This window comes from Pantherophis guttatus, chromosome 3 (genome assembly GCF_059756535.1).
Source record: "Pantherophis guttatus breed Tessera chromosome 3, ASM5975653v1, whole genome shotgun sequence".
Classification (NCBI taxonomy): Eukaryota; Metazoa; Chordata; class Lepidosauria; order Squamata; family Colubridae; genus Pantherophis; species Pantherophis guttatus.
In genome coordinates this window covers 107083422-107105367 of record NC_142065.1, presented here as the reverse complement: position 1 = coordinate 107105367, position 21946 = coordinate 107083422, and the positions used below count along the sequence as shown (strand labels likewise).

The 21946-nt window shown below is 38.0% G+C and overlaps 1 protein-coding gene and 1 long non-coding RNA gene across 2 annotated transcripts in view; one reads left to right on the top strand and one right to left on the bottom strand.

Annotated features, from left to right (window-relative positions):
• Window positions 1-21946, bottom strand: part of TNR (tenascin R) — a 494447-nt gene that overhangs the window by 20458 nt on the left and 452043 nt on the right. Inside the window, exons 13-19 of the mRNA XM_060690152.2 lie at window positions 15594-15713; window positions 13480-13623; window positions 11881-12000; window positions 10832-10975; window positions 10315-10445; window positions 6369-6501; window positions 462-613 (exon numbers count right to left, since the gene is read on the bottom strand). Of these exons, the coding sequence (XP_060546135.2) occupies window positions 462-613; window positions 6369-6501; window positions 10315-10445; window positions 10832-10975; window positions 11881-12000; window positions 13480-13623; window positions 15594-15713 (944 nt within the window). The remainder of the gene's footprint in view (window positions 1-461; window positions 614-6368; window positions 6502-10314; window positions 10446-10831; window positions 10976-11880; window positions 12001-13479; window positions 13624-15593; window positions 15714-21946) is intronic.
• Window positions 4978-21946, top strand: part of LOC148114739 (uncharacterized) — a 66995-nt gene continuing 50026 nt past the window's right edge. Inside the window, exon 1 of the long non-coding RNA XR_015733506.1 lies at window positions 4978-5067. This is a non-coding gene — a long non-coding RNA (uncharacterized LOC148114739). The remainder of the gene's footprint in view (window positions 5068-21946) is intronic.

The following is a 21946-nucleotide window of genomic DNA, read 5'->3' as shown; positions in this document are numbered from 1 at the left end:
ATCTAAGAACTTTCATTCAGGTAAAATATACAGTAAGTATCTGTAAGATTCCCCCCCCCACCTTTGCTTTCCAAAATAAGTTTTGTGTTGAAGATCAGCCATTTAAAATGGGCCTCGATACAAATTTTTTCCATCTATTTGTTCTATAACAACAACCTTTAAAGTTTCACGCTAATAACCTCAGAGCCTCTGATGGACTAAAATGTTTTTTTCATGATTTAAGATTCTTTTCAGAAAGCTCTGCTCTGCTACCTCTAATTTATGAAGAGATGAAAGAATTTTGAAAAAAATAAATGACAATAGTTATTTTGGCAAACTTTCAAAACATAAGTTGGTATTTATAAAATGAAAAGTTGCACTACACAAAAGTTGTATTGTTTATACGCTGGACTAGATGTGTTCATTTTCTTCTACCTCTGATAACTGAACTGGATAACATGTGGCATTGGTTATTCACTTACAATCCATCCACCGCCATCTGTAGTCATATCACAGTATACTTGCACTCTCTGGCTGAGATCCCCATTAAGGGAAATGGTGTAAACGCCACTCAGATTGTCACCATTGATCAAATGCTGGGCACAGTCCTGAGGATTCATAAACACACGGCCTCCTGTAGATGGGGGCAATAACAGCAGAAGAGAGATTGCAGGATTGTTTACATATTTACCAGGGATATCATTCATAATTAATTAAGATCAATGAAGTAAGTCACATCCTAGGAGTTTACTTCAAAGAAAAGAAAATACGCTCCTTAATATGAATATCACTAGTATTTTTTGCTGATAACTAGGGAGGTGATCTAAGGGTCACTTCTAATTTTACAACAAGAAATTATTCAGAACTATGGAGGAACTTGATCCATGGGAGGCTACAGGTAGTCCTTGATTTATAACCATTAACAACTATTTGAAGGAACAACAGCACTGAAAAAAGTGAATGCAGTTTGTGCACAGAAAACTGGGTATCAAACAAGCTCAGACTGTTTTTGAGGTAACAACGATGTTTGAAGAAGTTGCTGATGACAAACCTCTGCCATTTGCTCTGAATAACAAAAGATGTGGCCCATGATAACTCTGGCTGTACAATCTTAGACAACTACTCCTTTGCCACAGTAGCCATTGTTTTGCCATGAGTCCCAGCAATCAGCAATGTAAATGGGAATTGCTGAGAGGGATGTCTGTGCAACCTTCCTTTGAGAAGGTTAGCTAGAATTGCTGTACAAAGGGCACTTCTGGAGACAACCATTGAAGACACCCCTCTTTCTTGCAAATAGGGACCTCCTTTCCCATTTAGATTCCTTCTAGTGCATGATACTCTGAGGTGTACCTTGGAAGAGAACTGTTCTCTGCTATCAGTCTTTTTGACCTTCTGACTTGACCATGGTATTGAGTTTGCACAAACCTTGAGCCAAATAAGGGGTACAGTTTAGAGTCAGGGGAAAATAAATGACATAAAAATTCTAGCCACAGACCTAGACTTAACTTGGGATCTTCCTAGTTCAAAACATCAGATCAGTTGTTGTGCTTCTACAGATGACTAAGATTTTGTAAATAGAAAAAAATGGTTATGCTATTCTTAAGTGCCATGAAGAATACTGCATACACTTATGTATAATTTCTGTACCAGTAAATGATTGAACTCTATCAAATAATTTGGGTTGTGAGGGGTTCTTGGTGCTCTCTGTGCTTGGTAGATTTCTTGTAGACATTTCATTATCCAAACTAGGTAATATCATTAGTACTAATAGCTAATTTGGGTTGTTTTGCACATATTTTGTTTACCTCTGCTTCTCAAGAAATGGAGCAAGAGTTTTGCAGGGCACTGCAAACAGCTCTTCATTGCTTTAATGACAATGAACACATACAATTTTGCCTTTGGGACTAATATTGCTTATATAATTTCCTTTTTTAAGATTCATAGATATTTCCAAGTCTTTCACTGTGCAAAGAGACATTTACTTTTTACAATATTTAAACCGCTTATACTCCTCAATTCACTTCATGGGGATTATTTATTTTCCATTTATATTAATACCTTTAAAATTTTCAACAGACCTTGGAAGAAATGGGTGACATTCAAAAGAATGTTTCCTTTGTGTGACTTGTAATGTGTTTCCCCTGAAGGTTTCTATACATATGAACAACAAAGGACAGATAGTTATTAACAAGATGCAAGGAATAAAAGGCCTCTTTGTTATGTTTCCAATAAACATGAGCAGGCATAACACTTTCAGTGTACAGCCAGGGAATTTCCTTTTTGTTAATCATATCTTATTGTTCTGGAAAGCATTACCAGAATTTAATCAGACTGGCATCTTGAGACGTTTTTTGTTTTTGCTTTTTGTCAGACTATACACATTATATTGTGAATTCTGTAAGTTGGTCCATACATCTGGAAGCCCAGATTGGAGAAGGATGTTCAAAGGAGTGTTCAGTTGATCACCTCTGTGGGGCCTTTGGAAGGCTGACTGAGAGGATGTGAGGAGTGCCAAATCTGCACTGGATTGGCTCTTGATCCTAGATCCCTATAGTGGAATCTCTTTTAGTAAAACCCATGCATGCATCTAGGGTTGAAGGTTGTTCTAAAATCTGTCCCCTTCATAGCATTTCCTTAGTAAACAGAAAGACTCTTAAAAATATAGAAGTTGGTTGGCAACTTAAAGGCATTGAGAAGTGGAAAAAATGCAGGGAAAAGCCACAAAGATACTTTGGGGGGGGGGGACTTGTAAACAAAATCCTCCAAAGATTGTTTAAAGGAATGTGATGTGTTTAGCTTACAGAAGAGAAGGCTAAGGGGACACACGACACCAATCATCTGGTTGATGAAGAGATGTCATAGGGAAGGGAGTGTGCATTTATTCTCTAGAGCACTCAAAGGTAGAACACAATGTATGGAAGCTTTACAGTGACACATTCAAATTTGAAATAAAGAGGAATTTCCTAAATGTAAGAGCTATCAAGCAGTGGAGCAACTTACTTCCTGCAATCATGGGTGCTCCTTTACTGGAAGATTTCAAGAAAAAAAAAATGGGACAGCCATATATCCAGGATGTAATGAGGATCCTGCACTGGGCAGGGGGTTGAACTAGAAGACCTCCAAGGACCCTTCCAACACTATGATTCTATGAAAAGTGACCAAGGGAGAAGATGTATATAAGCATGCTATGTCAAATTACACCAAGCGATTTGATAAGCTTTAACTAAGCTGGATGGATCATTTTGAAAACTCTTTTATCCTTTGCAACAAACTTGCTCTAATCCTTTATCCTAAGTGAAGTGGAAGGAAGAATAATGTAGCAGCCACTGATCTCTGGCTATTTAAAGCAAGCGGGGTTTGTGTCTGTTGATAGCTACTGTTGTTAACTGACACTTCAAAAGCCTTTTTATTTGTCTCAGTGAAGCATAGGTCTGCAATACGTCCAAGGAATTCCTTTTAGGCTACTAGATATAAACACAGACAGTGCGAATGGGTGGACAGCTCTTTTCCCTTTTGTCATCTCTTCTGAACACTTTAATACAAATGAAAATGGATTTGACCATTTTTGAACGTGGCTTTCTAAAGAAGTAATTTCACACAGCTATCCTTTTGTTCTGCTCTTATTCACAATGTGTTTACAGAATAGTATTCTGCTAAGGCGAGATTTCTCAGTAGCACCTGGATTATAACAATGTGCTTCATAAACTGACACTTCAACACAAAGGAAACATTCAGATTGTGGAGTTAGATATTCATATTTTTTTAAAAAAAATCTTGCTGTATTGGGAATAAATAGATGTTAGGTATTAAAACAGTTGGTTAAAACTATTCATTTTCTCTACCCTGAGTGGGAGGGGCTTCCTGAGAGCGATGCAGAAAGGGCAAGAGAATAGCAAGAGAAATGTGGGAAAGAAACAGTTCTTATCTTATCCTGCAGAGATATTGAGTAGGATCAAGAAACTGTCCGAGGAAGGCAAGGTGGGAAAGTGGTCATAGTAAACTGTCCACAACAGTATCTAATTTACAGGTATGTGTGTGTGCATGCATGCATGCATGTGGGCTTTCATGTATATATATATTTAATGGATTTATAGCTGCCAATCTCATATACATGATTCCATGTGGTTCACAATATGAAAAGTAACAGAAACATACACAGAAATATAAAAGCTATAGCAACTGGGATTACAACCCACACTCCAGCACAGCAATGGGCTTCCATAAAACACATGTTAGAAAATGCAGCCCATGTTCAGATTAGGTGCTATGGCATGTAATCTTCAGGGAGTGTATTGAACAGCTTTCCTGTGGGAGGTGGCAGCTGAAGAGAAAGAGAACTGGCACCAAAAGATCTGCTTTCCACCTTCTCTTGCCTTGGGTTGCAAGAGAAGTAGAACTGTTGCAGTGGGTGGCAAAAAAGAAAAGTAAAGTATATTTTTGCATGCATGTGGAAGAAATGGGAAGGGGGTCTTCCGGTGCCAATAATTGGACCAAATGAGACATTTGCACCCTACATCTCTCATTTCTCTTTATTCTTTTTTGGGCAAAAACCCATTCTGGTGGTTCTGTCTAGTGATAGGATCTGTGGGCAGTGCATTTTATACTAGCATAGTTTTCTGCTAGCTCATGACCTGGAGAAAAATCACTGTAACACTGCACAGTCCAGGTGCGCTTTTGAAAGCCCTTTGGAAACTCCAGTTAGTAAATCTGAATATTTTGCCACAACTATGAAATTAATATATGTAACATATTATGTTATTTTGAAAGACCTACAGTATGCTGGCTTGTCAACCTTGGTGGCACTACTGTAAATGGTATGTGGCAGTGACCTTGGGAGACAGGAGGAAGAGCCACAGCCTAGACAATCACAATGCAAAAGGATACCTCAGTCCACAGAAGGAAAAGGGGCATGGGAAGCATCTCAGAAGAGACCCTCCCTAATTTTCTGGACAATAAAAGTAAAGGAGAGGAGACGTGCTTTCAGATCTGCAAGATTCTGATACTGTAACCATACAATAAAGTTAGTGTTAATACTCACGGCTTGTGCTTCCCTGTGTGGACCACCTTGAAGAGCTGGAAACCCTCCAGGTATGTTGGAATTGCAATGAAATTACTTTGTGTAAAAGTCTATCCACATAAGAATCTGCTAAAATTGACTCCCTATCTTCCAAAGTAAATCAACCGGCAGCAGTTCCTTTTTAATGAGGCATCCTCTCTTCGGGACTCTTTCTTCAGACAGATTTTCTGGCATTACTTCTATTCTTTTCCTAGTACCAGTCAAAACCTTTTTTTCTTTAAATTTCCCTTGCCTTAAATTATTCTGTGCTGGATTTATATTTGCTACTCTGATTTTGTTATCTTTCATTTTGTTGTTCCACACAGAAGTCAAATAATAAACAGGATAGAAAGTTCAGTGTTATTGGAAGAAAATTAAAAAGGAATACCTAATTTTCTGAAGAAGTACATTTGTTTTTCCCTTGTGTCATCTATTCATGTTCTTAGTTCATTGCTAACTTTGGAAACAGATGACTGGTTTGGAAAATCTCTATCTTGAATTCCTATGGAAAGATTTGCATGGTGGGACCAGGGCCGGATTTAGATGAAAAGAGGCCCTAGGCTATTCCACTTATGAGGCCCTTTCACCTATAGTGAAAGTGTAATTTTAATTTTGCTAACAATTTGAATGTAGGCCCCTCTTGATCTTGAGGCCCTAGGCTGAAGCCTAGTTAGCCTATAGGAAAATCCGGCCCTGGGTGGGACCTCACTCAACCAATTCAGTCACTCTGTTCACCAGCAATCCATAAATTGGGGTGGCTGGGACAGTCATTTATCTGCAATTTCTAGTCATTCTGATTGTGTAAAGCAGGCTGGGAGATGCCCATTCCCATTTTCCATTTTTTCCTTCTGTGCTAGATCAGGAAATGAAAAACTATGGTGGAGTTATCAGAGAAAGAGCCCATCCCATCCCAACCTTTTCCTGTCCCTACATGACTGCGTGAAAAAATGTGTGAAAAAAAAAGTTTGCATTTAGAGACCAAGTGTTTGCTTTTGTTGGCCTGTCTTTGTTGTGGTCATGGCAATGCTACTGCCTACTTCCATGATATTATGTAAACAGGCTCCACAATGTATTTTACTTTCACTGCTTTTGTGTAGGGGAGGAAGGAGAGTTAATTTTTGCTAGGAGGTTTAAGCTTTAGTAATACTAACTGACTGTGCATGGAATAGTTATGAAAATTGCTCTGTGTTTGTGCTGTTCTGAACCCGAGCAGTTAATTATAAGGAATGATGCAAATCAGACAGAGCTCATTTTAAAAATCATTCTCTTAATAAAACTATGGTGGTTATGGTGGCCATGCGAAATAGGATAACATATGATGTACTGCTCTTACCTGTAGTGAAGATAGTGGAGATAAATCCACTCCTCACAGCATCTTGAGCTGCTTGCAGGCGCACAGTGTACTCTGTATTTTCAGAAAGGCCTTCTAGGCGGATCCAGGTATCTTCTGCATCCACAATCAGCTCCTTTGTGTGTATCATCAACAAAATGGAAACACAAATATAACAGAGATGAAATTTGCAGAGCTTGGGTAAGAAATGAGAATGAATAGGAAATGAGGAAAAGGTATCTGGAAATTCCCCAACACCAAGATTGTTATCTCAAACCTTTGACTCTTGGCAGTGGGCAGTGGAAAAATCAATTATACCAACATGGATGGGTCTCAAATGTAATGGAACAAAACATGCTAGGTTGTACTACTCAGTTACTGTCAAAGTTGTAGATCAGGCTTATTCTCTTCTTTGAGCTGCCAGAGAATATCCAATTGCACGAAATTGACATGAAAAACACAGAAGATTGATTTGAGAAGGGACTCATGCAGGGGAGCTGGGAGGAATTAGTGTGCTGAGGGAATGGAAAAGGTCCCTATAATCCAGTTCAAGAGATTGGAAACAAAATCAGCCATTCAGGATAATTCATTTCTGCTAAACTGAGAATTTCTCATGATAATAATTTTCATGACAAACTTCTAAATTTCACTGTTGCTTACATACTTTACTGTAACAATGTATATAGCAGCTCATCTCATCAGAGTAACTCTAGATGGCATACAGATGGTTAAAAATCCAAATAAAACAATTTACAAAATAAATACCCAGAAACAGAAAAATAACAGAAACTTCCAGAAAAAAAAAATCAATATTCTGCTTCTATTTTCTCAGATTCAGGTGCTGGAAAACCTCAGCTATCTACTGTAACCATATATCCAGTTTTCCAAATCTCTATGACAAGACCTCAAACAGAACTAGAACACAATATCCCTTTTCTACAAGCATTTGTCAGTGACTAATAGTTAAGAAGCATCTTGCTCCAAAAATTGGAGATGGATCTCTACATCACTTCTTGATTATTGGACAGAGATTAAAAGTCTGTATCTATTCTTATCAGCTTGTATCTGACTTGAGGACTTTGTTCTTACATCTAAGAACACTGCAGTGTGAGATAAGACTATTCTGTTTGTCTATTATGTGTGGACTTCTTGGCTGATACTAAAACTTGGAGTAATTATTATTTGTCTGAATTTATTAGCCCAACTTCAATGGATTATATGCAGTGTACAAACCCAATAAAAACAGATAAAACAATCAAACCATACAGACAGCCTAGATTAAAATGATTTTATAAACAACACAAATCAATCAATTAATCAAACAGGCAAACAGGAGAAAAACCTGAACCGGTTATTTTTCTGCCCTTAATCTATGGCATTTGCTGAGAGCTGCCCAGCAGCCCTGTTTATTATAGTATCAAGAAAGGGTGCCTTCTCTGTCACAGCTGCCCCCATCAGACAGCATCCTCCTGGAGATAAGGGTAACACCCTCTTTCCTGGGGTTCCGGAAAACTCTTAAAATCTGGCTTTGGTCCCAGATCTGGTGTTGACATATCAATATATTATTGTATTTCTGCCTCATCCCCCATCCATTTTTTGATAAAAAAAAAACAGTTGTGAATTTTGCCCACTTTACCGTTATTAAGTGAATCACTGTAGTTGTTAAATTAATAACACTGTTGTTAAGTGAATTTGGCTTCCCCATTCACTTTGCTTGTCAAAAGGTCGCAAAAGGTGATCATATGACTCTGGGACACTGCAACTATCATAAATCACTTTTTCAATGGTCTTGAAACTTTGAACGGTCACTAAATGAACTGTTGTAAATTGAGGACTACTTGTTTTGTTTTTTATATTGTTTTGGTATATGTGAGGCATACAAAGTCCTTTGGCTTGGGCAGCATTAAATCAAATCAATAAGAAAGCTATACAAAGATGTTGCAAAAAGCCTTTAAAAAGTTGCATGCAAGTTTGAATAATGATATTAGCTCCCTTCACTCTCTGCAGTAATTGGCAGATGAATTGATGGAAATTGCTTCTGTGAAAGCTTAGGATGTTTTTAGTTAGGTGAAGTTTATAGGAATTTTTTTGGATAAAAATAGTGCATAAAATCTATTTAATAAACCATGACTTTAAAAATATGGAGGCAGAAGTATCTTATCTCTTCTACAATTCCCCTGCAGTTGGCCAAGATATAATGCTATTTCTAATTGTATTTCTCTTCAGCGATTACAGTGCAGAATGGGTTGAATAGAAGTGGGGAAATGCTCTGAGTAACAGTGTGAAAGGATTCTCTTCTGTAAGGGAAGAGACTAGCCAGCTTTGCTTGCTGGCCTGTTGCTTCCTTCCATTACTTTTTCATACTGTGCAGGCATGAGTACTATCTTACTGAAATAATAATAATGCTGCAAAACTATTATAGTAGATCATAAATAAAATGATAAACATTCCTTCAATTTGAGATCCACTCTCAGTAATTACTTAAAGAGGCCAATTTAGTGTTTTTGATAATAATATAGAAATGGCTTGCTAGTGCCTTCTGTGATATTTCAAGTTTTCAGTCTCATGTACAGTTCTGGAATGTATGATTGTTTCATAATTGGTTACTCGGAGCAAGAGGTTAGGTGTATGCAGTGGTGGGATTCAAGTAATTTAACAACCGGTTCTCTGCCCTAATGATTTCTTCCAACAACCAGTTTGCCAAACTGCTCAGAAAGTTAACAGCCGGTTCTCCCGAAGTGGTGCGAACTGGCTGAATCCCACCACTGGGTGTATGTCTATACAGATAATCAGATAGTCCGGGTTCCAAGTAACACCCCTAATGAAATAATTCTTCCATTTAAGAAACTATTTTCTTCTCCAACCCATGACAAAGGGCTCTGTATTTTAAAGCATTAAGTAACACATAGCCAAACAGGAGCACTGAGTTATTTTGTGTGCCAGGAGAGAAGAAAGTCCTTCCTTTAAACTATTGCTTTTTTAAAGAATTGTAAGAGTCGGCTTTGTTAGTCCTGATTGTCTAGATTTTTTTTTTTTTTGCTTTAATTTATACGCCGCCCTTCTCCGGAGACTTAGGGCGGCTTACAATGCGTTAAGCAATAGCCTTCATTCTTTTGTATATTTATACAAAGTCAGTTTATTGCCCCCACAATCTGGGTCCTCATTTCACCTACCTTTGAAAGGATGGAAGACTGAGTCAACCTTGAGCCTGGTGAGATTTGAACTTGCAGTAATTGCAAGCAGCCGATGTTAATAACAGTGTTTAGTCCACTGTATTACAGGCTCTTTAGCTATAGATTGCTCATGTGACCTCATAGCCTTCACTCGTAACATATTGCCCTTGCTTTTAATGCTTTCAACAAATAGCCATGTTTATTGTTCTGTACTGTAACAACATCATATTAAATATATGATTCTTGATTTGTAGGCGCGTTAGGAATAGTAATGAAACAATGGAAACCACTTTAGAATAAACCAGGGAGGAGAAATAACTGCAAACAATTGTATATACAAGTGATTCTGGACTCCTTAGGGCAGGGCTGTCAAACTTGTGGTCAGCGAGCCAGATGCGTCTGGTACTGGCCACGCCCACACCCGGTTTAGCAAAGGAGAAAAAGTTGCAATAAGTAACATGACGCCGCTGTGATATTGTGAGTTTGACACCCCTCCTTAGGGTCATTACACACAAGCAAAAAAAGAAAAATATAAAAGTGGCATTTTGTTTGATTCAATGACTTATCATTACAGGCCACAAGTGGCCACACCTGGCCACTTTCCAAAAATCAGCAGTATCGATTCCTACCATTATGAGACAGGAAACTCATGAGAATTGTAGTTTAAGTGTACAGGAAACCTGAAAATAGACTTAACACAGATGCTTCCAAATTCTTTGATACAGCCACAAAATGTTGCCATCCCTCATAATGGAGCTAAGAGATGAAGGCCCCACCTTGCGGCTCCCATCAGGGGATCTGTAGGTCATGATGTAGTTCTCAATCTCAGCTACAGGAGGAAGCCATGAAAGAAGAGCGCTTCGCCGAGTCACTTCACTTGCTGTAAGATTTGATGGCGGATCCAAAACTGTAAAGGTAGGAAAGGAATAGAGGAAGAGGCCTACATATCTATGTAGAGGTGATAGGGATTTTTAAAAATGAGTCATGCAGAAGTTATAGTTTTCCAAGGAAACAAAATGCCATCCAGGTTCTTAGGACTCAGTGGGACCAACAAATTTCCACTCCACTAACTGAAGAAACTGGCCATCTCTACATTATTCTTTATGCTTTTAAAAACAATTCTGAGCAAGAGGAGCAGCAGAAAATGAACAATATACAATAAATCACTGAGCTTAACCCAGAAAACATAGATGCAATTGTGGCTTATCACTATCAAGCAATACTTTCATTTCCTCCTAGTATTTGAAATCAACTTGTAAATTCCTACCAGAGGGAGGAATATATAATACTTACGAGTAGTAAAGTTGGTGAAGATGGTTCTACTTGTGACAGGCCCATTGATGGCATACATGGTGACTTTATAGCTGGTACTGGGAAGCAAATCAATAAGCTTATATTCTTGTTCGGTCCTGTCCACCAAAATAGTTTCTCCTGCAACTGAAATCAGAGGCAAAAGGATTGAACAGAACATGAGGCTAGGTGGGATCCAAATGGAAACAAGAATTAGAATTAATTATCCGATAGCTTATTCAATGTTTTAAAGGAAAGAAAGGTAGAATCACAAAGTCAGTTTTCAGATAGCAATAGTCTAGGTTTATTAATAATACAGACTTTAGCAAGACCACAATCAGATACAAATTCAGCAAGTCTCAAAAACTGGATCTGCTGAATTCATGTTAAGTCATAAATCTTATGTAAGATTTATTTTTAATATTAGGATAAACAGGGAGATTCATTCCTATGTCCCAGTTGGGAACTATTTTGTGATTCACATACGACATCCCTTCTTGGTAGGGAAAAATGTGTAGACACAAATTCAGCCTATAATACAGGAATCCTGCCAGAAGTAAATAATGTTGAAGAAGGACAACAAAGCAGCTCTTACTTTGTCCTGAATTAGTTACAGTATTTGTTCTTATTTCTGCAAGGGAACAGTACTGAGTCAATGGCTAATTGTCTTATTAATGAACAGTTAACACTTCTAAAAATATGGTTATACTTGTATCACAAATATTTAAAAAAATTCTGCTTCTTTGAAATGTAACAAAGGGTGGAGATGGAAAGGTCTGAAAGCGTAACAACTGAAAAAAATTAAGACCAGTTGTCCTTCACTCATCTGTGACTGAGAAAGATGGAGAGCCATAGTTAAAGTGTGAGTGATAAAAGCATGAGAATAAAAATATTGTTGTAAAATATAATGATATTTATGCCAAACATTCTTCAGCATTTAACGATTAATATCAACTTTCATCATCAGCCCCAGCCACTTGTGTTTAGCTTAGCTGATTGGTGGTGGTTGCCTCAATTCCATGCTGAAACCTGATCATTACGTAAAGACATACCATTGTCATGGGTAAGCACAATGACATAATTTTCAGCTTCAACCCCAGGCGGGTCCCACTTTAGCAAGGTTTCTGTTGGGGTAATGTTTATGGCAATCAAATTCTTTGGATGATCCATGGCTGCAAAAGAGGCAAAAAGCAAGATGAGGTAGTCATCAGAATTATTAGTAATTAGTAATGATGAAAAAAATAAGACCAAGACAATAGAAAACATAGTAAAGGTTTATGTTTATGTATGCAAAAGTTATAGAGAATAATGTTTTTATTTCTTAAATTTATGTGCCACCCATCTCCCCAGTAGGGTGATTCTGGGTGGCTTATGACAGCAAAACCCTCATGGAAGCTTTGTAAGCCATTCAGAGTCATTGCTTCTCATCCAAGAAGAAGCTTCTTGGATGAGAAGCAAAAGGTCTTCAAAGAAAATACAGAAAGTCAAGTGGCCTCTTGAAAAAGCACCTTTGGGACAACCATGACCTGGATTACTGAGAATCTCCATAGACATGATGGATGAATGGATGTCTCAATAAATAAATGTTTTAGAATAATCATTATCAACAACTAAAGTCCCAACTAAAATGCATTATCAGTGAAGCACTTGATTGTTTCTTTGTCGCAGCCTCCCTTGAAGCTGCTGTACTTCAAGGTTAGATCCTACTGGACTATGAAGTAATAGGTTTAGAATTTCTTTGGATTACCTCCTCAACAATAACACAGCATTCATACATGACCAGAGATATTTTATCACTCCCTCCCCTCTCTCCAAAAAGGAAGATTGAAGAAAATGATGTAAGCGGAAAAGCTGCCTATAAGTTTTCAGCATATACCTGAAACTTTGGAAAAACACTGTTCGGTATATTTAACTGTAACTAGCCATATTATTTATTATGTTTATAGGAACATTTGGAATAGGATAGGCAATTTGTGGACCACGTTTTAGTCTTAGCATTCCTCTACTGTTCCTGAATTATCCTTAATTGTGATAGTATAATTTTCAGGTCAACATTAATATGAAGATATAAATACAAGTGAATGATTCTGAAATTGGCCAACATTTTTCGACCTTAGGCAATTTGAAAGGGTTAGCTGTAGGCTCAAGTCCAAGTGAAGTTATCTCTGATTTAGAATAATACAAGTTGATTCTATTCGGGTAGAATATTTTACATATTGTTTACTGTTGCTCCTTTCTTTATAACCTATTTCTCAGTGGGTAGTAGTGGAGCTTTGTCCCAAAGGAAGAATTCAAAATTTATTTCCCAGATTAACATTTGTCTCTTTATTTTGTCAGGGCCAATGCATCAAATAGCTATTTAGTGGAATATTTGAATTTGACTACTAGTTCAATATGGCCAATATAGTCTGAGGCGTAGACTTCTAAGCAGACCACGGCACGAATTCATTAATATAATTAGATTGAACATTCTTTAGCTTCCCCAAATTTGTTTCCATCGAAAGGCCTGGTTCCTGGCTCAGTCAAACTCAGTGAGATCAGTGGGATACAGGGTCATCCTATAATTAGCTAATAATGCTTGTCTATCATGAGTCATCTTTTCTCCAAATAAACTTGTTACATTTCTATATTTTCAAAGACACATCTCATACCTGTATACATGGTATGTAAAAGTGGTTCACTTTCCTCTCTGCCCCTTATACTTTTTAGGCTGATTTCATATTCAGTTGAAGGCTGCAAGTAGTTGAGAGTATATTCAGTAATACCTTTTGCAATAACTATATTGTCAACCCGTCCTGTAGGGATTGAGAAAATGACCTTGTTATTTTCAGCTAATGCAGGTGTTCCAAAAACAGCCTGACAAATGCGAGGTCGTATCCAGGAAGAATTTACATTCTTAGTTCCATGGAAAAACCTGAAAAACATAGCCCTTATGATGCTTCTTTCTTTTCTGGATGCAAGTACAGATAGCTCTTGGCTTACAACTATTTGTTTAGTAACCATTTTAAGTTACAACAACATTGAAAAAAGTGACTTACAACCAGTCCTTGCAATTACAAGTGTTGCAGCATCCCCCGGGTCACATGAACAAATTTCGGATGCTTGGCAGTGAAATTACAACAGCCACAATTTCCTGAAGTCATGTGATCGCCATTTGTGACCTTTCTAGCTGGCTTCCAACAAGCAGAGTCGGGGGTGGGGATTGGATTTACTTAACAACTGTTTGATTTGCTTAACATCTGCTGTGATTCAATTAAGATCCATGGCAAAAAAAGATCTTAAAATCTTGTGCAATTCACTTAACAATTGCCTTGCTTAGCTATGGAACTTTGGGCCTTAATTGTGGTCATAATTTGAGGACTACTTGTTAAGCATCTAAAATCTGGGGAAGTGGCCATAAGAAATCTTCTAACCCATTGGAAGTATACAAATTGGCAGTCATCTACAGAAAATCTCTGGTATTGTTTCAGTTCAGACTTGGTGGACTTAATTAAAATGTAATCCAGAAATGTGCAGAATAAATTCTTGGCACTGTGCATTGCAATCAAATATGGGCTGTATTTAACACATTATCTGAAGAAGAATGTATCTCATGAGAAAATTCAGAGCTTCTTGAAATACAGTTTGAGAAGCAATCCAACATTACATTTACAATCCCTAATATTTTTGGAGTGATGTTTATCCATGTTGTGCTTTAAGATTTTCTAAGCATGATAATATTTCTTTTCTAACAACCTAGACAAGACCGCATGTTCACTAGGTTCATATATTGTGCAGAACAATATTGTAGTTGCTTGGTTTGGGTTCAAAATACGCTCATTCATCCATTGTGATTTGTAAGCTATGATTTACAGCTTAGTGTATTATGTGAACTAAGCTAAGTGCAGCTTATTCAATAAGCCATGGTTAAGACAATGGTGGCTTATCACACTGTATGAACTCATTTTATACTTGCTTGGGGAAACATATATAAAAACCTGTGAATTAGGCTGAGCTGATAGATAATGAGTGGCTCCAAAGTAACTTGTACATTTCTATGGCTGAAGTTGGATTTGAACCTGCATCTCTCTGATCCTAGTTCAATACTTTAACTACTACACTATATTCTATACAATAAATAGACATATATGCATCTACTCAGCTCCAAATTATCTGTAAACATATAATGCTATTTGTTCCTTATTTTTTAAAATGTGCAGTTGCATTATGTCAACATGCTTCCATGTTTACAGCGGAATGTCAGAAGACAAGGCAGGAAACTGAATTACATCTGCAGTGAATTACTTCTGGGGAATGTGTTCTTCAAGTAACTAGCAGATGACTTTTTGTATAGAAGTATCTTATTCAAGGTGCTTGTCAAATGCAATGAGAGTCTCTTGCCAAAACATTTACCCCTATTTTATTTTGAGTGCCCATCTGTCTTTTAAAATTAAAATCTTTGGAAGTCTGGTGTATCATTTTATGGAACTGCAATAAAATAATCTTTTTAAGCACATTAAGACTGCAGTTCTGAGCAAACATAACTGGGAATAAACTGGATCCAATGAACTGGATCTTAAGTCTGAGCATAAAGGTGCATGAATGGGACAATGTTAGTCTGCTTTCAAAGGAAAAAATGTTCATACAGTCAGTAAGACCCTTAATAATGCTGGCTGAAAGTAGCCCAGCTGCTGAATAGGTTATCCTGCTATATAAATCCATTTATATATATTCTGTTGGGACCCTTGAACTCCATTCACAAACTTTGGGGATGGAGAAGAATTACCTTGGGCAGATTTGCAGGAAATCTTATAGTGGTCAAAAGGTGCAATTGGAGGTGCCCAATGGAGAGCCACAGATTCTGTAGTCACATTGACAATTGTCAAGTTCTTCGGTGGATCAATCCCTAAATGAAACAAGAGGCAACAGTTAAAAATTCCAAAATTCACATTCTAATGGGAATATAGTGAGCAACTTTGGGTAGCAATTATACAGTATATACATAATGCTGTATGCAGAATGCTGTCAAGCCCCCTTCACTATATCATCCCTTCTTTGAAAAGATATACTGGATGGATTGCAACTTCCCAAAAGATACTAGGACTAGTTCCAGGCTAGGACAAAGTAGGCTTTGACCTAGGGGACCCATATTTCAGGGGATGGCAAAATAAAAAAAAAAACCCATAAAAATCAAAAGGCATTAGATGTACTTCTTGAGCCAACACACTCAAGGATGAAAATGTCCAATAAAAGAAATATATATATATATATCCAGGACTGAAAATCATAAATGTAAAGCCCAAAAACTTGAAGAAGAAAAAAGAAACAAGAGGACACATTCCAACAAAGTCGGAAGATGAACCAAACCATATGAGGCACTGGAAAAATGACTTTGCCTAGGGCAGCAAAATGTCCAGTCACCCTATCTGCAAGTACCTGGAAGCTGATATAGAGCGTACAAGAGATGACCTTGATAGAAATATGCAAGAACTGTTATCCAGACAAAAGAGGCTGATTTTTTTAAAAAAAAAACCCGAGAAACCAAATAAAATTCAGAAATACCTCAGGCATAGGCCTCCTTGATTCTCTGGAGTATAAGAAAGGGGAGCATAATCAGACTTGCACAATTCTGAGCCAATCTCAATAAAAGGCAATCTTAGCCTTCCTGTGGAGTTGGTTTCTTGATCTGGTCTATGAACCCTAAAACTCTGAATTGGATCTTGAAGCAAAGTAGCAGAAGCACAACAACTGGAGCAACAGTATCTGTCTTATCTGTACCTCCAGTTAGCAACTGGCCACTGCATTTTGGACCAATGCAGTTCTTCTCCAAAAGCAGCCCATTTGTTCCAGTAGTTTAACTATGATCTTATGAGGATAAGGTTACTATAACCAGGGCTTCTTGGTTCTAAAAAAACCCCAAACCCAAACCACGCATAACTGCCATACCAGCTAAAGATCAGCAGGGCTTCTGAGAACCTCCAACCATGGATGTGCTAATTCAGGGGAGTGTGACTGAGAAGCAAGCAATTTCATTTTCATTTTTGAAAGCTCTCTGTTTTGGACAGAAGTGTGGTGTGTTTGTTGTGTCAGGGTAATTAAGGAGAAATGGAATCAGTTTTGTCATGAGTGTTTCCAGGATTGCTGTGGCTACTTGCCTACTCACAAACAGTATGGTTTCAATCAAGCCATCTCCTGTTTGTAATTACCTGCAAGCCTTCCCCGCCCTAGTTAATTGCAGGTTAACTCCCCATATAAGCAAGGACCTTTTCGCTTGCTACTTGGGCCTAGACTCCTGGTTTAGGCCTAAATGCACAGCTCCTGCAAGAAGCTCAGTGCAACGCCGCAGATGGGAGAAGAATGCAGACAAGGACTCCAGACACCGTTGCAGAGAAACTCCCACGGATGCTTGCCTTTTGCTGTTTTGTAGCACGCAAGCTATCATCGGGACTGCTGTTGCTGGACCTTCTTCCTCCCACAAGCTTCAAGCAATGTTTGCTTTTTGAACTGTTTTTACTTCAGGTGACTTTTAGCTGTGAAGTTTGTGCTGCCCCCACTTTGATTGCCTTGATGATGTATCGACGCCGAAGCTGCTTACCTTCATGCTAGTTTTATTCTCCTGTGAACTGTTTCGGTATTGTGGAGAGGGATCTAGGGAGATAGCCTTGCTTCACATACCCAGATAAGACTTTGTTTTTAATGTGCTTTCTTAAAGACATAGTGCTTTTTAAATGTTTTAAAGTAAATTATATTTTTACACAAGATGCCTCTGTCAGAATTATTTCAGTCTCAGTGTGTTTGCTCATGAGCTGGTTCACGGTCCGGGGTACCCCTCAACCCCAACCCCATTTCATAACAAGTTTGCTTCCCAGATGCCCGCCTCTTCTATTTCCACTCATACTTTTAAGGATACAAACAAAAAATGTTAGTAATTTTATCAAACAAAGTTTGGTTCTGTAATGCTATATATTGAAAATGGTTTTCTGTGATACCAGTTATTTCTATAGTCTAGCCAAGTGAAGGCAAAGTGGTATTCATGGCACTAGCAATGGAAATTTGTGAGAAAGCATGAAATAGGGATCTGGTTGTCTTGGTCACTACATAAAGTCCATGTTCTGTCTGCGTCAACTATTTTACTACTCCTTACTCCAATCTGAAGTTATGGCCAGATTATGTTGTAGCTACTTGTTTCCAGCTGGAAACCAAAATACAGCTGATGGTAAGAATGCAGCAAGAGTTCTCAAACATCAGAGAGCTACAGAGACTATTTTCTAAATTAAAATTTGGAAGCTCTCTTCATTCTTACCTCCCAAAGAATAATTTTGGAATCTGCAGAATACAGTAATTTAATTAATTTAAATTTAAATTTAATTTAATTTAATTTAATAAATTAAATTAAATTAAATTAATTAATTTAATTAATTCAATTTATATGCCGTCCCTCTCCAAAGACTCAGGGCGGCTCACAATACATTTTAAAAATCAGTAATATTGCTTTCCCTGAGAGGAGCCCCCAACTCTTGCATTCTGTTCCAGTCACTGCCCCTCATCAGAAAATGATAAATCCTGAACTAGACTTACACCAAGATTGAGCTGGCAAATGTTTTTGTGATATGTATTGGCTGCGGGATCCTGCATGACTTACCAGAATTGTTAATAATATAAATGTATTTCTTGGAACAGACTACTAGCTCTCCAAAAGTTTAGGAATTACAGTACTAAGTTAAATAAATTGAGATAGAACATTGATTTTTGGTTAATCTATACCCTACTTCACAGATCAAAAATTCAGTTTACATCATGTTATAATTTTCATAACAATCTTTATTATGGCCTCACATATCATTCTTAGACTCGAAATAACCTGTATTATTCCTCTATTATACTGAAAGACTCTATGTTTCAAACATGATTTAAAGAGATGGAATATAATGAAAGCAAAGAGCTTTTTAAAACAGTCACATCTCCCCTCCCCCCCACATTTTGGGACATTATTGAAAACAGATGGGGCTATTTAAAGGAGCTGAAATATTAAAGCAAATGTATCCTAATGTGACTTCTTCAAGCAGTTTTGAGGACTGAAGCATACAGTTATTTATGTTTTCAGATATTTCAGAAAACTGGACAGCTTATATTAAGTAGGCAATGTAAGCTAGTCTACCTTGAGCTAAATGTGATTTTTAATATCCCAAAAGAGTTTAAATTTAAATCAAAGAGCATTCTCTCATTTGAAAGATTGCCTTTAATATGTACTTATATATTTATTAGATTTATAAAGCTGCCCAACTCAAAGAAGGAGACTTGGGCAACATAAACAGAAAAACAAACAATAAATCAGGACCCCCCAAAAATAAAGCTATAAAGCAAACAGAATATAAATATAAAATACAAAATATGAAGTGGCAACCAAGCACAATAATAAAAATATCTAAAAGGAGACTCCACTCAATTGGTCCCAAACAACTGGTAGAAAAGTTAGATCTTAACAGCTTTTCTGAAGGCGACCATAATTTTGGTGGTGATGGTGTATACAGTATGTGTGTGTTTATGTGTGTAGGTAGAGATATACTTACAAGCAGTGGTGGGATTCAATTTTTTTAACGACCGGTTCTGTGGGCATGGCTTAGTTGGGGGTGTGGCTTGGTGGTCATGTGACTGGGTGGGCATGGCTAGCTGGTCATGTGACTGGGTAGGCGTGGCTAACTAGTCATGTGACTGGGTAGATGTGGCTAGCTGATCATGTGAACAGATGGGCGTGGCTATGTGCATAGGGACTACTCAGAGGGCTGAAAAATGTCATTTCTGACTGGTCCTCACACTTTTGACCGGTCCTCACACTTATGACCATCCTCACATTTATGCCCGTTGCGACATTCTTAACAACCGTGTCAGTCATTTCACCACTACTTCTCTTCACCACCGTGACAAGATAGGGCGCAAAATGTAAAATGTGAGGACAGTCGTAAGTTCAAGGACTGGTCAAAAGTGCGAGGACCAGTCAAAAATAACTTCTTCAGCCCTCTGAGTAGTCCATATGCACATAGGGACTACCCAGAGGGCTGAAAAAAGTGATTTCTGACTGGTCCTTGCACTTTTGACTGATTATCATTTATGCCCATTGCAGCATTCTTAATTAAATTAATTAAATAAAAATGACCTGTTGGAGCAGTCTTAGGCAGTCTGAGGTGGGCGTTCGGGCCGGCTGCAGGGCAAGGTGATACAACCGGGGTAGATAGGCTGCTGCTGCCCAGGTGGGAGACGGGCGCAGGCCTACAGGGCTGGCTGCAGGGTGAAGCGATCGGATGTCTGCAACCTTAAATACTCAACCTTAAACACATGTAAACACTTAAACACAACCTTAAACCTGGATGGGCATTGCCAACGCCATATCACTTACTCCCACACAGGTTTTGTGGCTCCCAGTATTTTCTTTTAAACAGGTATCTCTGGGTGTCTCATATCTCTCATCTTTCTTTTTCCCCTTCATTTTTCTTTCTCCCCCCTTTCTCTCCTTCATTTCTTTCTCTCCATCTCTTTCTCCCTCCCCCTTTCTCCCCTTCATCTCTTTCCCCCTTCTCTCCTTCATTTCTTTCTCCCTCCATTTCTCTCCTTCATTTCTCTTTCTCTCCATCTCTTTCTCCTCTCCCCCTTTCTCCCCTTCATCTCTTTCCCCCTTCTCTCCTTCATTTCTCTTTCTCCCCCATTTCTCTCCTTCATTTCTCTTTCTCCCCCATTTCTCTCCTTCATTTCTCTTTCTCTCCATCTCTTTCTCCCTCCCCCTTTCTCCCCTTCATTTCTTTTCCCCCTTCTCTCCTTCATTTCTTTCTCCCTCCATTTCTCTCCTTCATTTCTCTTTCTCTCCATCTCTTTCTCCTCTCCCCCTTTCTCCCCTTCATCTCTTTCCCCCTTCTCTCCTTCATTTCTCTTTCTCCCCCCATTTCTCTCCTTCATTTCTCTTTCTCCCCCCATTTCTCTCCTTCATTTCTCTTTCTCTCCATCTCTTTCTCCCTCCCCCTTTCTCCCCTTCATCTCTTTTCCCCCTTCTCTCCTTCATTTCTCTTTCTCCCCCCATTTCTCTCCTTCATTTCTCTTTCTCTCCATCTCTTTCTCCCTTCCCCTTTCTCCCCTTCATCTCTTTCCCCCTTCTCTCCTTCATTTCTTTCTCCCCCCATTTCTCTCCTTCATTTCTCTTTCTCTTCATCTCTTTCTCCTCTCCCCCTTTCTCCCCTTCATCTCTTTCCCCCTTCTCTCCTTCATTTCTCTTTCTCCCCCCATTTCTCCCCTTCATTTCTCTTTCTCTCCATCTCTTTCTCCTTTCTTGTTTGGGCAGCGGCGGCAGTGAACCTATGGTGTTTAGTCATTTCAATTAAATTTACAATTTCTATATTTCCTTTTTGCCATATTTATTCCTCATCTATATTTTAAAAAAACCAATATTACCCTTCATCCTCATCTCTAATCTTAATCAAATTCAATTTTTCCCTTCTATTCTATATTATACCCCTTCCCATTGTCATCTATTTTTATATCCATCCTCACATTGATTAATTATGTAATATTACAGTTGTTTAATACAAATTCAACATTTTAATATAAATCAATTAGTTATATAACTATCTTTTTGTATATTAATCAATATGAACATGAATATTCCAATTATTTCCATGCCATCCAATTTCTTACAAATCAATTAATTATATTTACCAATAATAATAAACCAAATAATTTCCCCCATATATTCCTCCATAAACCACAATTTAACCATTTCTGCTTTCAACACAATATACAATTAATAGTATCTCAATTATTACAATTCTCTAGTTAAATAGAGCTTTTTTTCTTTTGTGTTTTAAAATCTTGAACTCTCCTCTTTTGCCCTAAATTTCCCATTGTTTGCACCTACCTTTTTTGGTGAGGAAAAAGAAAAGAAATCTGCCTCTGCCTAATTTTCCAACGTTGCAGCAAACAGCAAAGCCAACAGCCTGCTTTACTTTCAGTTTCATTTTAAGGTTGATTTGCATAAGGAAAAAAAATCTGCTCCAGCAATTTAGCTCTTTGCACAAGCAGCAGAGCCCTGCGCAAAACAGCTAAGAGCAAATCAGCTGAGAGTTGGGAGGCCAATCTAATCAATGAGCTAATTAG